The sequence below is a fragment of the Mustelus asterias genome, chromosome 21 (assembly GCF_964213995.1).
Source record: "Mustelus asterias chromosome 21, sMusAst1.hap1.1, whole genome shotgun sequence".
Lineage (NCBI taxonomy): Eukaryota > Metazoa > Chordata > Chondrichthyes > Carcharhiniformes > Triakidae > Mustelus > Mustelus asterias.
Genome location: NC_135821.1, coordinates 32,456,367 through 32,474,171, shown reverse-complemented (window position 1 = coordinate 32,474,171; position 17,805 = coordinate 32,456,367). Strand labels below are relative to the sequence as shown.

Genomic DNA, 17,805 nt, shown 5'->3' with positions numbered 1-17,805 from the left:
TTAGTCAACAGTAACCTGGTCAATCTGGCCACCTTGATCCATGAACCCTCAGTTTCTGTTCTCATCTCTGTTGGTTTAGCATCCGTTGCTCCCAACTCTCTGGGATGGTGTAACTTACCTGTGTGATTTCAGTAACACCTTTACCACCAGGAAGGATACGGGCAGCATTGTGATAGTAACACCATCACTACCAAGTTACCATTTCAATGCACTCAAGGGGAGGCTAAATAAACAAAGAACAAAGAACAATACAGCACAGGAACAGGCCCTTCGGCCCTCCAAGCCCGCGCCGCTCCCCGGTCCAGGATTGAATCCTGAATCCAGGATCCCCGCCCAATTTTCCAGCCTATCTACATACCAATATCCTATCCACCGAGCTGTCCCTCACAGCTACGATGCTTTGTTCATTACAACCTATTAACTCACCCCCACCCCCCTATTCCAGACCATGTGATCCCCAGGGAGAGGCGAAAACCCAGAGTGAAAAACCCCAGGGCCAATATGGGGAAAAAAAAAAATCTGGGAAATTCCTCTCCGACCCCCTGAGGCGATCGAAACGAGTCCAGGAGATCACAATGGCCCTGATCGGAAAATGCTTCCCAACCCTAGTCATTTCCACTTCCATGAACACCATATGAATTCCCTGCCCCCGAGACAGGTTCCCAACTATCCGCAGTCTCGCTCTGTACTGGCACCAGCAAGATGATCATAGAATGAAGCCTTGAAACGAGAAACAAGGAACAATTAGCCCGCGCCGCTCCCTGGTCCAAACTAGACCACTCTTTTGTATCCCTCCATTCCCACTCCGGTCATATAGCTGTCTAGATAAGTCTTAAACGTTCCCAGTGTGTCCGCCTCCACCACCTTGCCCGGCAACACATTCCAGGCCCCCACGACCCTCTGTGTGAAATATGTCCTTCTGATATCTGTGTTAAACCTCCCCCCCTTCAAAGAACAAAGAACAAAGAACAGTACAGCACAGGAAACAGGCCTTCGGCCCTCCAAGCCTGTGCCGCTCCTTGGTCCAACTAGACCAATCGTTTGTATCCCTCCATTCCCAGGCTGCTCATGTGACTATCCAGGTAAGTCTTAAACGATGTCAGCGTGCCTGCCTCCACCACCCTACTTGGCAGCGCATTCCAGGCCCCCACCACCCTCTGTGTAAAAAACGTCCCTCTGATGTCTGAGTTATACTTCGCCCCTCTCAGCTTGAGCCCGTGACCCCTCGTGATCGTCACCTCCGACCTGGGAAAAAGCTTCCCACTGTTCACCCTATCTATACCCTTCAGCTATGTCACTAACCACGCTAATGTTACCTGTGAGGGTGTCCCAATCTGAAATATTGGGTCATGGTGCTGTATAGTTTTTTTTTGGAATATTGTGAGAGTCACATAGAACAGTGAGGAGCCAGTTCAGTCGTCATATAAACAATTATTAAATATTAAACAAGGGCGGCACGGTGGCACAGTGGTTAGCACTGCTGCCTCATAGTGCCAGGGACCCGGGTTCGATTCCTGGCTTGGGTCACTGTCTGTGTGGAGTTTGCACATTCTCCCAGTGTCTGCATGGGTTTCCTCCCACAGTCCAAAGATGTGCGGGTCAGGTTGATTGGCCATGTTAAATTGTCCCTTAGTGTCGGGGGGTTAGCAGGGTAAATATGTGGGGTTACCGGGGTCTGGGTGGGATTGTGGTCGGTGCAGGCTCAATGGGCCGAATGGCCTCCTTCTGCACTGTAGGGTTCTATGATTCTATTCTATGATTATTTATTAACTTAAAATAAAAATATACAAAATGAAAAGGACTACAACACTTTAAGACACCAAGTACATTAATAAATAAACACACACACACTTTACGTAAAAATTACCCCTTGTTTCAAAGTATATCTATGATCCCTGAACTCACTAAGACTTCCCTTCCCAAACAATATCCAAATTAAACAATTCTATAGCTGAAATCCAGCTTATAGTTACCACATAATACAGGGCTGATGATCAAAGTCAGGGAGATGTCTTTTCCTGGTGCAGTGAAGATATTTAAAATGCCTTTCCGAAGGTTTTCTGCAATGCCTTGGCTCTATGGGTGGGATATTACAGCCACGATCGCTCCAAGACTGGAAAACCTTACCCGAGGTCAACAGATCTTTGCATGGTCCTGTCTCACTGCTACAATTCCTGTGGCAGGCGGGATGGGAAAATTCTGCCCTAAGACTTAGATCCAACACTACAACATGTCTGAGAAGTAAAAGGTGTTACAAGATCCCTTGGCTGTGAAATGGGTCCTAGCCTCCTGACTGCGGGTTGTGGACTGGCTTCTCTGCCACTTGGGGGTGGGGGGGGGGGGATGGGGGGGTAACAGTTATAGTGTTTCCCTTTCTGTTATTTCAAACTTGAGAGTGAGCCATCTACATATCTCAAATTCCTTCATTTTGTGAAGCTTAGCATTTCTATAACCCTGAATTACCCGGTCATTTAGGTAAACAGTTTCTGCTTGGGGAACTTAACATTTCTACAGCAGTCATCTAAGTAATCTGTTTCTGCTCTTAGAGCAATACACTCCTGCCTGATCACTTTTAGATATGCCGGGGAATGCTGGTTGTTACTGTTGCTAGGCAGATTCCTGTCTTTCAGGCCTGTAAAGTTCTTGTTACTGTTGCTGCAAGGCAAATCCCTGACAGGGAGAAAACCAGGGAAGGAGTTTCTGCTAGAGGAAGCTGAAGAGGATTGTGAGATGAGCTCCATGTGGAACATAAAATACTGGCATGGACTAGTTAGGCTGAATGGTCGGAATCTGTGATGATGATATGTAATTCCATTTCCATAAAATCATTATTGAAACAGGTACAAGTAGGGAAATTCCAAACTGGCCAGGTCCTAGAGTGAGAGGCAGATGAAGCCGAGTGAAACGGCCAGGCCTGATTGGTTGTGGATTCCTTTTGGCCAGTTTTCAACAGTTAAGGGGTCTTTGAGGACATCCTTAAAGTGGTCAATACCCACCAATCATGGGAGCCCCTGGCTTGTGGCCACTGAAAATGGAAAAGGCTCCTTTGGGAAGACACTGAACACATCCAGGGACTTCACTGGAAACGTGCAGAGGTAAAGTTGGGGCATTGGAGGGAATGCACAAACCTCCAAATAATTCATCCACCCAACCCTTCCAGCACCATCTGTCCCATATGTGGCCGGGTCTGAAGATGGCGCATTGGATTATCAACCATCTCCATCGTCAAACTGGGGTGCAAACACATCACCCCAATCCCGAGGGACTGTGTCAGAAGAGGTCAAGGTGCTTAAAACAAGGGACCAGACATACAAAATTAAGCACAAGAGATTTCAAATAGAGATCAGGAGAAATCTCTTCACACGGAGAGTGTGAGGGTTCAAACTCACGCCCAGGGTTATTGGCTGAGGTAAAAACTGCCAACCTTGAAGATTGAATTGGATAGTGTGCAAAGGAATGTGGGAACAGGCTGGGGAAATGTGAATAGGAATGTTTGTTTGGGTGGAGGCTAAACACCCACATGAACTGCTTGGACCAGGTGGTGTGGTTCTTTACTCTGACCTCTCTGTGTTTCTATGAATACAAAGCCAGCAGAGAGTGAGTGCAGAAGGGATTGAACATGGCCTCTGGATATACTTAACTGAGAGAAAGGTTCCAAAACAAAGTCTCAGACATGTAACATCATCAATGGAGAGGCTGCAGAGAGAAATGGTCAACTGCCCTGCTCTTACCTGTGATGCCAGGTGGGCCAGGGAGGCCTGGGTGCCCGCGGCCTTTTTCACCCCGATCACCCTTCTCCCCTCGCTTGCCTTGATTTAAACAAAGCACAGACTGAGAAAGATTCCAGCATCAATCACAGAACTTCCTAATCAGTCACAATAACAAGTGAATGTTTGCTACCAGGCCAGTATCTCTTATTGCCACATTGCCTTTATCTTAAAAATAATGATTAGTGTTTTCGATAAGCTTCCATCAGCAGTAAAACTGGTCAGAGAACTCAAGCTCTGATTCCACACTTGGCCCATTTGTAACCTGCTCCTTGCCACTCTTCCCCAGCATTGAATGACTGTCACAGTTAGATAAAGAATAAAAGTCCTTTTGTTCTACTCTGATATCCCTCAGCCACAGGCTAAGAATACTCCCCTCCCAGAGCTCCTGCTCTGCCCAAGACCGCAAGGAACTACAAAGGGTCGTGAATGTAGCCCAATCCATCACGCAAACCAGCCTCCCATCCATTGACTCTGTCTACACTTCCCGCTGCCTCAGCAAAGCAGCCAACATAGTTAAGGACCCCACGCACCCCAGACATTCTCTCTTCCACCTTCTTCCTTCCAGTTTTCAACAGTTAAGTTGGCCAGTCTGAGGTCATGCACCAACCGACTCAAGAACAGCTTCTTCCCTGCTGCTGTCAGACTTTTGAATAGACTTACGTTGCATCAAGTTGATCTTTCTCTACACCCTAGCTATGACTGTAATAGTACATTCTGCACTCTTCTTTCCTTCTCTATGAACGGTATTTTTTGTCTATATAGCACACAGAAACAAAATTTTTCACTGTATGTTAATACATGTGACAATAATAAATCAAATCAAATCATTGCTGCCACAGTGGATCATCTTTCTATTTACTACATACAGAGCCTTTACAGTGCAGGAGGAGGCCATTCGGCCCATTGAGTCTGCACTGGTTCTCTGAAAGAACATTCTACCTAGTCCCATTCGCCTGCCTTTTCCCCGTAACCTTGCACATTCTCTCTTTTCAGATAGCAATCCAATACTCTATTGAATATTTCAAAGAACAAAGAACAATACAGCACAGGAACAGGCCCTTCGGCCCTCCAAGCCCGTGCCACTCCCTGGTCCAAACTAGACCATTCTTTTGTATCCCTCCATTCCTACTCCGTTCATATGGCTATCTAGATAAGTCTTAAACGTTCCCAGTGTGTCCGCCTCCACCACCTTGCCTGGCAGCGCATTCCAGGCCCTCACCACCCTCTGTGTAAAATATGTCCTTCTGATATCTGTGTTAAACCTCCCCCCCTTCACCTTGAACCTATGACCCCTCGTGAACGTCACGACCGACCTGGGGAAAAGCTTCCCACCGTTCACCCTATCTATGCCTTTCATAATTTTATACACCTCTATTAAGTCTCCCCTCATCCTCCGTCTTTCCAGAGAGAACAACCCCAGTTTACCCAATCTCTCCTCATAACTAAGCCCCTCCATACCAGGCAACATCCTGGTAAACCTCCTCTGTACTCTCTCCAAAGTCTCCACGTCCTTCTGGTAGTGTGGCGACCAGAACTGGACGCAGTATTCCAAATGCGGCCGAACCAACATTCTATACATCTGCAACATCAGACCCCAACTTTTATACTCTATGCCCCGTCCTATAAAGGCAAGCATGCCATATGCCTTCTTCACCACCTTCTCCACCTGTGACGTCACCATCAAGGATCTGTGGACTTGCACACCCAGGTCCCTCTGCGTATCTACACCCTTTATGGTTCTGCCATTTATCGTATAGCTCCTCCCTACATTATTTCTACCAAAATGCATCACTTCGCATTTATCAGGATTGAACTCCATCTGCCATTTCTTTGCCCAAATTTCCAGCCTATCTATATCCTTCTGTAGCTTCTGACAATGCTCCTCACTACCTGCAAGTCCTGCCAATTTTGTGTCGTCCGCAAACTTACTGATCACCCCAGTTACACCTTCTTCCAGATCATTTATATAAATCACAAACAGCAGAGGTCCCAATACAGAGCCCTGCGGAACACCACTAGTCACAGGCCTCCAGCCGGAAAAAGACCATTCCACTACCACCCTCTGTCTTCTATGACCAAGCCAGTTCTCCACCCATCTAGCCACCTCCCCCTTTATCCCATGAGATCCAACCTTTTTCACCAGCCTACCATGAGGGACTTTGTCAAACGCTTTACTAAAGTCCATATAGACGACACCCACGGCCCTTCCCTCGTCAACCATTCTGGTCACTTCTTCAAAAAACTCCACCAGGTTAGTGAGGCATGACCTCCCTCTCACAAAACCATGTTGACTATCGTTAATGAGTTTATTCCTTTCTAAATGCGCATACATCCTATCTCTAAGAATCTTCTCCAACAACTTCCCCACCACAGACGTCAAGCTCACCGGCCTATAATTACCCGGGTTATCCTTCCTACCCTTCTTAAATAACGGGACCATATTAGCTATCCTCCAATCCTCTGGGACCTCACCTGCGTCCAGTGACGAGACAAAGATTTGCGTCAGAGGCCCAGCGATTTCATCTCTCGTCTCCCTGAGCAGCCTTGGATAGATTCCATCAGGCCCTGGGGATTTGTCAGTCTTTATATTCTCTAACAAACCCAACACTTCCTCCCTTGTAATGGAGATTTTCTCCAACGGTTCAACACTCCCCTCCGAGACACTCCCAGTCAACACATCCCTCTCCTTTGTGAATACCGACGCAAAGTATTCATTTAGGATCTCCCCTACTTCTTTGGGCTCCAAGCATAATTCCCCACTTTTGTCCCTGAGAGGTCCGATTTTTTCCCTGACAACCCTTTTGTTCCTAACGTATGAATAAAATGCCTTGGGATTCTCCTTAATCCTGTCTGCCAAGGACATTTCGTGATCTCGATCGAACCTGCCTCCTCCACCCTCTCAGGAAGTTTGTTCCAGACTCCAACCACCTTCTGGGTGAAGAAATGTTTCCTCACATCACCTCTACTCCTTTTGCCCATTAGTTGGATTCTGTACTGGTTACTAATGCTCTTTCAGGTGGGAACAGTTTCTCACTATTTACCCTGTCCAGACCCCTCAGGATCTTGAATATCTCCATCAAGTCTCCTGTCAGATTTCTCTTCTCCACGGAAAACAGACCCAACCTCTCCAATCTATCCTCGGAGCTACAGTTGATTATCCCTGGATGACATCAGTCATCCTGTGGCCTCGCTGATTGAATTGAAGAATATTCAGAGCTGATAAAGTCAGTTTTGTGAAGTTGGCTCACACTCCCTCGAAACTAGTGTGAGATGAGCCCAGACTAACATTTAGACCTTGCAGCTTTAACCCCATCAGTGTGAGCTGGATTGCGACTGGCAGGAGCTGCACAAACTCAACAGCAAGTACCTGAACCTTAACAATCGAGATGTTGAAAATGCAAATCTGTAGGTTTATCATTCGTGAGCATCCCCAGCAGTGATAGTTTACACAATGTTTCAGTGCCGAGCTCTCTCTACCTGCTAAGAGCAGTTTGACATCTTACCTTTTGGTCCAGTATTTCCGAACTGGCCATGAACACCTTGCAGACCAGGTAGGCCACGAGGTCCAGGAACACCGTGGTCTCCATGCTCACCAGGAGGTCCTGGCAGCCCAGGAGGTCCGGGGGGTCCTGTCATCCCAGCTCCACCCAGTACTGCCCTCTTGGCACTGACTGCTACTGCTGCTAACTGCTCTGTAACACACAAATAAAATGATTCCGTCACTCAGATACCCCAGAACATGGCAAAGGTTCAGCAATCAAGAAATAAAATAGATATAGCTCTGGGGGCTAAAGGGATGTATGGGGGAAGGGGGGGATCAGGATATTGGATTCGATGATCAGCCATGATCAAAATGGACGGTGGAACAGGCTCGAAGGGCCGAATGGCCTCCTCCTGCTTCTAGTTTCTATGTCATTTCAATCACGCAAATTTGGAAAATTTATCAAATATTCGGGGCAATAACACACCAAGCAGTAATTCTCAGTGACACACAGACTGTTTGTGACTCCCATACTGAGTTTAGGTGTGTCAGAAATCATAGAAATCATAGAAACCCTACAGTGCAGAAGGAGGCCATTCGGCCCATCGAGTCTGCACCGACCACAATCCCACCCAGGCCCTACCCCCACATATTTACCCACTAATCCCTCTAACCTACGCATCCCAGGACTCTAAGGGGCAATTTTTAACCTGGCCAATCAACCTAACCCGCACATCTTTGGACCGTGGGAGGAAACCGGAGCACCCGGAGGAAACCCACGCAGACACGAGGAGAATGTGCAAACTCCACACAGACAGTGACCCGAGCCGGGAATCGAACCCGGGAGCTGTGAAGCAGCAGTGCTAACCACTGTGCTACCGTGCTGCCCAGTAGTGGTTATGACTTGAAATTGTTGAACTCAATGTTGACGCTGGAAAGCTGCAGAATGCCCTGTCGAAGACGAGGTGTGTGTTTCTCAAGTTTATAATGAGTTTCAATGGAGACGTCTCGTTCTGAGGACAGAGCGGTCAGAGTCTGAATGGAGAATGGAGCCGGGAACTGGTGTCACGCTTGCAGACTGTGTAGACATACTCTGAAAAGCAGTAAGCCAATCTGCACTTGGTTTCCCCAGTATAGATAAAGCTGCAACGAAATTGACAGTTGTACAAGTACAGGCAGTCCTCGACTTTACAATGTTCAAATTACAATGAACGGCATTTCGATTTATAAATTGACTCCCTGTTTTGACTTTACAACATCGATTTTGAATTTATAATGCCTCGTGCATTCGCTTTGATGTTCTGTTCCGTCTAACTGCCTGACTGGACGGGTCGAACTGTCTCTATTGGGTTGGAAATGAGTGTTTTATGCTATGAAATGTTTTGGCACAACCGTCACATTTTAAATGCGTTTAGACGTTTATGTTGTGTTTAATATGTGCTCAGACTCACAGAAGTTCAAGGTTAAATTGGAAACTGGCAGTGATTGATGGATTCATTACATCCACCACACTAATTGAGGAACTTGTGCCAAGGTGTGTAGGTATCAATAATCACCTCAGTGATTGACAGGGCCAGAGTTGAGAGCATTTAACACCACCAGGCACCTATGAGTGATTTCCATCCTTGGTCCAGGAACCAATCCCTCATTTATAACATTGTTCCAATGGGAAAATCAGTTCTGACTTACGACATTTCGACTTACAATGTGGCTTTCAGGAACCAATTGCATTGCAAGTCCGGGACTGCCAGTAACTTGCTGTTTCACTAGGAAGGAATGTTTGGGGCATGGGATAGTGTGAAGAGAGGAGACAAAAGGGCAGGTGTTGGATCTCCTGCACTTGCATTGCGATGTGCTTTGGGCAGGGGCTTGAGGGGTGATTGAGGAGTGCACCGTGGTGTCCAGGCAGGAACAGCCCCTGCTAAAAGGGAGCGGGAGGAGATGTGTTTGGTGGCGGCATCACACTAGAGGTGGTGGACATTTTGAAGAATGATCTGTTGAATTCAGGGGCTGGTGGGTGAAAGATGAGGACAAGTAAACCCTATGGTGATTCCAGGAGTGAGAGCAGAGGTGTGTGAAATGGGGTGAACATGATCGAGGATCCTGTCCATCGGGGGCAGGGGGAAGTGAGGTGGGGGATCCTCGATTGGGGAAAAAGGAAGTGCTGGTGTGGAAGGTTGGGTCACCAGATGACTCAGAGAAGGAGAAACTGGGAGAATGGAGTGTGGGTGGCACGGTGGCACAGTGGTTAGCACTGCTGCCTCTCAGCGCCAGGGACCCAGGTTTGATTCCCGGCTTGGGTCACAGTCTGTGTGGAATCTGCACATTCTCCCCGTGTTTGTGTGGGTTTTTCCCACAGTCCGAAAGACGTGCTGATTGGGTACATTGGCCATGCTAAATTCTCCCTCAGTGTCCCTGAACAGGCGCCGGAGTGTGGCGACTAGGAGATTTTCACAGTAACTTCATTGCAGTGTTAATGTAAGCTGGTCTGTGACACTAATAAATAAATTTCAAACTTAAACCTTAAACCTAAAGTCCTGACAGGAAACAAGTTGTGAGGAGGTGTAGTCGGAGGCGGTGGGAGACAAGGGGCTTATAGTGGATATTTGTGGATTGCCCAGAAATAGAGACGGAAAAATCGGGGAAGGGAAGAAAAGAGTTGGTGAAGGGAGAGAAAGGTGGAAAGTTGATGGAATTTTCCAGTGCATGATGTGAGCAGGAAGGGACACTGATACAGTCATCAATATATTGGAAAAGGAGACCCGTGTAGAATGGAACAAGAAATGCTCCACACATCCCAGAAAAAGACAGGCACAGGTAGCCATAGTAACAGCTTTTATCTGGAGTAGGTGAGTGGAGTTAAAGGAGAAACTGTCCAATGTGAGAACACGTACAGTCAGGTGGGGGAGGGTGGTGGTGGACGGGGAGGATGTGGAGAATTCCCAGACCATCCTGGTGCTGCTGACGGTGTACAGGGATTGGAAATCCATGGTAAAGAAACAATGGCTATTGCCAGGAAGCTGGCAATTGTTAAAGTTGAAGAGGGTGGAGGAGGAGTGAGCAATGTAGGTGGAGTGAGACTGGACAAGAGGAGAAGGAATAACATTGAGGTAGGAAGGAATTAGGACAGGGTGGGCAGGAACCGGCTGAAATGATGGGTGTGGAGGTCAGCCCAGTGGGGCTTGGGAGGAGGTAGAAGGGGCTGTGTGGGGTTGGGGGAACCATGAGGTTAAAGGCTGTGTAGGAAAGATCTGCAGAGGAGATGAGAGCAGTGACAGTCCAGGAGACAATGGCTTGATGTTCGGTGGAAGGGTCTTGGTCTGGAGGAGAGGAGTGTCAGAGGGCTGGTGTTTGGACTCTGCGAGGTAGAGGCTGGTAGACCAGACGAGACCAACACCTTCTTGTTAGAAATAAGAGGGGAGCAAGGATAAATCCTTGGGGGTATAGCAGAGGTAACAGTGCCAAGTGGGAAGAAAAGCCATTGAAAGTGATTCTCTGGTTACGGTTAGACAGATAAGGATGGGCCCAGTGAGAGGAAGCTGGGTAACAGTGACTTTGTGACAAGAGCCATTTCTGTACTGTGGTAGGAGCAGGAACACGGAGTTCTGAGAAAGCTGGGAATGCATTTGGAAAATGAAAAATATTGAAAGAGTTTAGAGAGGAAAGGGAGGGTGGAAATGGGGCAGTACTTTGCAAGGTCAGTAGGGTCAAGGGCTGTTTCTTTGCAGGAGAGCGGCAACTTAAAGGAGAGAGGACAGGACCTAAGAGACAGAGTCCTTCACAATATCGGCTAACATGGGGACCAGGAGGGGAAGTCGGGTGGAATTCTTTGAGAACATTACATGTGCAGTGGACAATGGGGAACCTGTGGATGTGGTGTATCTGGATTTCCAGAGGCATTTGACAAAGTGCCGCACAAAGATAAAGGTGCACAGTGTTATGGGTAATGTATTAGCATGGATAGAGGATTGGTTAACTAACAGAAAGCAAAGAGTGGGGGTAAATGGGTGTTTTTCTGGTTGGCAATCAGTGACTAGTGGTGTGCCTCAGGGATCAGTGTTGGGACCGCAATTGTTTATGATTTATATAGATGATTTGGAGCTCGGGACCAAGTGTAGTGTGTCAAAATTCGCAGATGGCACTAAGATGGGTGGAAGAGCAAAGTGTGCAGAGGACACTGAAAGTCTGCAAAGGGTTATAGATAATCTGAGTGAGTGGGCGAGAGTCTGGCAGATGGAGTACAATGTTGGTAAATGTGAGGTCATCCATTTTGGTAGGAATAACAGCAAAATGGACTATTATTTAAATGGTAAAAAATTGCAGCATGCTGCTGTGCAGAGGGACCTGGGTATCCTTGTGCAGGAATCGCAAGGAGTTGGTTTGCAGGTGCAGCAGGTAATTAAGAAGGCAAATGGAATTTTGTCCTTCATTGCTAGAGGGATGGAGTTTAAAAACAGCGAGTTTATGTTGCAGCTGTATAAAGTGCTGGTGAGGCCACACCTGGAGTACTGTGTACAGTTTTGGTCTCCTTACTTGAGAAAGGGTATACTGGCACTGGAGAGGGTGCAGAGGAGATTCACGAGGTTGATTCCGGAGTTGAGAGGGTTAGCTTATGAGAAAAGACTGAGTAGACTGGGGCTATACTCATTGGAATTCAGAAGAATGAAGGGAAATCTTATAGAAACATACAAGATTGTGAAGGGAATAGATAAGATAGAAGCAGGGAAGTTGTTTCCACTGGCGGGTGAAACTAGAACTAGGGGGCATAGCCTCAAAATAAGGGGAAGCAGAATTAGAACTGAGTTGAGGAGGAACTTCTTCACACAAAGGGTTGTGAATCTGTGGAATTCTCTGCCCAGTGAAGCAGTTGAGGCTACCTCATTGAGTGTTTTTAAGGCAAGGATAGATAAATTTTTGAACAGTAAAAGAATTTTCGAACAGTAAAGGGGCTATATTGGAGTTAGTTCTGGGAAATGAGCCCGGTCAGGTCGTCAAAGTTTTGGTAGGGGAGCATGTGGCAAATAGTGACCACAACTCTGTTAACTTTAGGATAGCAATGGACAAGGACGAGTGTTGGCCAAAGGGTAGGGTGCTAAATTGGGGGAAGGCTAACTATAGCCGGATTAGGCAGGAATTGGTGGCTGTTGATTGGGAGAGGCTGTTCGGGGGTAAGTCCTTGTCTGGCATGTGGGAGTCTTTTAAGGAACAGTTGATAAGGCTGCAGGACAGGCATGTGCCTGTAAAAAGGAAAGATAGGAAAGGTAGGATTCGAGAGCCGTGGATAACCAGGGAAATTGAGGATCTGATCAAAAAGAAAAGAGAGGCGTATGTTAGGTCCAGGCAACTGAAAACAGATGGAGCTCTGGAGGAATACAGAGTGAGTAGGACAGAACTCAAACGGGGAGTTAGAAGGGCAAAAGGAGGTCATGAAATGTTCTTGGCAGACAGGATTAGGGAGAATCCTAAGGCATTTTATTCATATGTTAGGAACAAAAGAGTTGTCAGGGAAAAAGTCGGACCTCTCAGGGACAAAGGAGGGGAATTATGCTTAGAACCCAAGGGAATAGGGGAGATCCTAAATGAATACTTTGCATCGGTATTCACAAAGGAGAGGGACTTGTTGACTGGGAGTGTCTCAGAGAGAGGTGTTGACCCGTTAGAGAGAATCTCCATTACAAGGGAGGAAGTGTGAGGTTTTTTAGGGAACATTAAAACTGACAAATCCCCAGGGCCTGATGGCATCTATCCTAGAATGCTCAGGGAGACAAGAGATGTAATTGCTGGGCCTTTGACAGAAATCTTTGTCTCTTCATTGGACACAGGTGAGGTCCCTGAGGATTGGAGGATAGCGAATGTGGTACCGTTATTTAAGAAGGATAGCAGGGATAACCCGGGAAATTATAGGCCGATGAGCTTGACGTCCATGGTAGGGAAGTTGTTGGAGAGGATCCTTAGAGACAAGATGTATGTGCATTTAGAACGGAACAATCTCATTAGTGACAGACAGCATGGTTTTGTAAGAGGGAGGTCGTGCCTTACAAATTTGGTGGAGTCTTTTGAGGAAGTGACAAAAACGGTTGACGAAGGAAGGGCCGTGGATGTCGTCTATACGGATTTCAGTAATGCATTTGACAAAGTCCCACATGGCAGGTTGGTTAAGAAGGTTAAGGCTCGTGGGATACAAGGAGAGATGGCTAGATGGGTGGAGTACTGGCTTGGCCATAGGAGACAGAGGGTAGCAGTCGAAGGGTCTTTTTCCAGCTGGAGGTCTGTGACCAGTGGTGTTCCGCAGGGCTCTGTACTGGGACCTCTGCTGTTTGTGATATATATAAATGATTTGGAAGAAGGTGTAACTGGTGTTATCAGCAAGTTTGCGAATGACACGAAGATGGCTGGACTTGCGGTTAGCGATGAACATTGTCGGACAATACAGCAGGATATAGATAGGCTGGAAAATTGGGCGGAGAAATGGCAGATGGAATTTAGTCCAGATAAATGCGAAGTGATGCATTTTGGAAGAACTAATGTAGAGGGGAGTTATACAATAAATGGCAGAGCCATCAAGAGTATAGAAACACAGAGGGACCTAGGTGTGCAAGTCCACAAATCCTTGAAGGTGGCAACACAGGTGGAGAAGGTGGTGAAGAAGGCATATGGTATGCTTGCCTTTATTGGATGGGGTATAGAGTATAAAAGCTGGAGTCTGATGTTGCAGCTGTATAGAACGTTGGTTCGGCCGCATTTGGAGTACTGCATCCAGTTCTGGTCGCTGCACTACCAGAAGGATGTGGAGGCTTTAGAGAGAGTGTAGAGAAGGTTTACCAGGATGATGCCTGGTATGGAGGGTCTTAGCTATGAGGAGAGATTGGGTAAACTGGGCTTGTTCTCCCTGGAAAGATGGAGAGTGAGGGGAGACCTAATAGAGGTGTACAAAATTATGAAGGGTATAGATAGGGTGAACAGTGGGAAGCTTTTTCCCAGGTCGGAGGTGACGATCACGAGGGGTCACGGGCTCAAGGTGAGAGGGGCAAGGTATAACTCAGATATCAGAGGGACATTTTTTACACAGTGGTGGGGGCCTGGAATGCGCTGCCAAGTAGGGTGGTGGAGGCAGACACGCTGGCCTCGTTTAAGACTTACCTGGATAGTCACATGAGCAGCCTGGGCATGGAGGGATACAAACGATTGGTCTAGTTGGACCAATGAGCGGCACAGGCTTGGAGGGCCGAAGGGCCTGTTTCCTGTGCTGTACTGTTCTTTGTTCTTTGAATTAAGGGTTATGGTGAGCGGGTGGGTAAGTGGAGCGGAGTCCACAAAAAGATCAGCCATGATCTTATTGAATGGCGGAGCAGGCACGAGGGGCCAGATGGCCTACTCCTGCTCCTAGTTCTTATGTTCTTATGTAATCAGCAGTTTAGTGGAAAAAGCATCAAGGGAACAGGAAGAGGCTCTCATAGACAGGATGAACTCAGAGAGGTAAGTGAGGAGATGGGAGAGAAACGAGGGACAGATGTGAGTTCAGGGAAACTTTAGGAGGTTTGGCCAGGTGGGACAGCACGGTAGCACAGTGGTTAGCACTGCTGCTTCACAGCTCCAGGGCCCTGGGTTCGATTCTTGGCTTGGGTTACTGTCTGTGTGGAGTTTGCACATTCTCCTCGTGTCTGCGTGGGTTTCCTCCGGGTGCTCCGGTTTTCTCCCACAGTCCAAAGATGTGCGGGTTAGGTAGATTGGCCATGCTAAAAATTGCCCTTAGTGTCTTGAGATGTGTAGGTTAGAGGGATTAGTGGGTAAAATATATTGGGATATGGGGGTAGGGCCTGGGTGGGATTGTGGTCGGTGCAGACTTGATGGGCCAAATGGCCTCTTTCTGTACTGTAGGGATTCTATGATTCTATGACAGGGCCAGCTGATAACATTGCCTCACAACAGCAAGGTTCATGAGCTCCTGACACTTGTTAGAGAGGAGTGTGGAGAGAACAAGAGAGAGGGATTGAAGGAAATAGTTTGCAGTAGGGATTATTTTTTCATTCCAGGATGGGTCAGGAATAGTGAGCAGTTTTAGCAGATAAGAACAGGACCCAGGAGTTGATCCAACCAGTCCTGGCAATGGATAACTGGAGCAATTGTCCTTCAAAACCTTCTAAGTCAGTGTCCACAGAGGCAAATTACAATGAACACACCATGTCTACACACATGGCTGGGGGGGGCCCTGCGAACTCACACAGAGTGACACACACACTCACAGTGACACACACACACACAGTGACACACACACACACAGTGACACACACACACTCAGTGACACACACACACTCAGTGACACACACACTCAGTGACACACACACACACAGTGACACACACACTCACAGTGACACACACACACACAGTGACACACACACACACAGTGACACACACACACTCAGTGACACACACACTCACAGTGACACACACAGTGACACACACACACACAGTGACACACACACACTCAGTGACACACACACTCAGTGACACACACACACTCAGTGACACACACACAGTGACACACACACTCACAGTGACACACACACTCACAGTGACACACACACACACAGTGACACACACACACTCAGTGACACACACACACTCAGTGACACACACACTCAGTGACACACACACACACAGTGACACACACACTCACAGTGACACACACACACACAGTGACACACACACACACAGTGACACACACACACTCAGTGACACACACACTCACAGTGACACACACAGTGACACACACACACACAGTGACACACACACACTCAGTGACACACACACTCAGTGACACACACACACTCAGTGACACACTCAGTGACACACACACACACAGTGACACACACACACAGTGACACACACACAGTGACACACACACAGTGACACACACACAGTGACACACACACTCACAGTGACACACACACTCACAGTGACACACACACACACAGTGACACACACACACTCAGTGACACACACACTCAGTGGCACACACACACTCAGTGACACACTCAGTGACACACACACACACAGTGACACACACACACACAGTGACACACACACTCAGTGACACACACACTCAGTGACACACACACACACTGTGACACACACACTCAGTGACACACACACACAGTGACACACACACTCAGTGACACACACACACACAGTGACACACACACTCAGTGACACACACACTCAGTGACACACACACACACAGTGACACACACACTCAGTGACACACACACACACACAGTGACACACACACTCAGTGACACACACACACTCAGTGACACACACACTCAGTGACACACACACACTCAGTGACACACACACACAGTGACACACACACACACAGTGACACACACACACTCAGTGACACACACACACTCAGTGACACACTCAGTGACACACACACACACAGTGACACACACACACACAGTGACACACACACTCAGTGACACACACACACACAGTGACACACACACTCAGTGACACACACACACACAGTGACACACACACTCAGTGACACACACACACACAGTGACACACACACTCAGTGACACACACACTCAGTGACACACACACACACAGTGACACACACACTCAGTGACACACACACACTCAGTGACACACACACACACAGTGACACACACACTCAGTGACACACACACTCAGTGACACACACACACACAGTGACACACACACTCAGTGACACACACACTCAGTGACACACACACTCAGTGACACACACACACAGTGACACACACACACAGTGACACACACACTCAGTGACACACACACTCAGTGACACACACACACACAGTGACACACACACACACACTCAGTGACACATATGAGCACACTATTAATATGTGGCACTGCTCAGTAACGCTCTGTACCTTTTCAGACTATTTTGTGTAACACACTCTCAGCACTGACCTTGCATCATTTTCAGGACAACTTCCACAATATGCTGATCTCCTGCATCGCGCCCCTGTAGCAAGAAAGAGAAACATCGGAGATCAGAACCTTGTACTCCTGTCTGAGCAGATCAGAGCCTGACACTGTGTTCACTCACAACCCTTTGATACTATATTGAGGAGATAACTATATTTCACAATCTTTATTTTTTCCTGCCACTTGTACCCAAGATATTATTTCCAAATTTTCATTGGTTGTAATTAGAAAGCAACTGGCCCATGTAATGAGAGATTAATGAGTTTCAGCACAGACACTTTGGTTGCAGTACCTCAGTCAGGCTGTTGGTGGCACTGCTGGCACGTATATCAGAAAGAAGCTCAGCATCACCCCCAGCTGGCCATTAATGGCAATGCAACCACTTGTGATCATCCTGGAAAGTGGGGTCAGATCTTAGCCAGCAACCACCCCATAGTATTTGAAGTGGTGATGTTTGTAAAATAAAATGCTTGAATTTCCCCACAGCCTTCCTGTTCAACGCTGAGCTGTCTCCCATGTTACAGTGCACAAGGCGTCAGGCAGAGGCCGGTTAAGGGCTCTTACTTGGGCAAA

The 17,805-nt window shown here is 47.5% G+C and overlaps 1 protein-coding gene across 1 annotated transcript in view; it reads right to left on the bottom strand.

Moving 5' to 3' along the window:
* col9a2 (procollagen, type IX, alpha 2) overlaps nt 1-17,805 on the bottom strand; it is a 203,448-nt gene that overhangs the window by 2,198 nt on the left and 183,445 nt on the right. The window contains exons 29-31 of the mRNA XM_078237704.1: nt 17,215-17,269; nt 7,274-7,462; nt 3,732-3,809 (exon numbers count right to left, since the gene is read on the bottom strand). Coding sequence (XP_078093830.1) covers nt 3,732-3,809; nt 7,274-7,462; nt 17,215-17,269 — 322 coding nt within the window. The remainder of the gene's footprint in view (nt 1-3,731; nt 3,810-7,273; nt 7,463-17,214; nt 17,270-17,805) is intronic.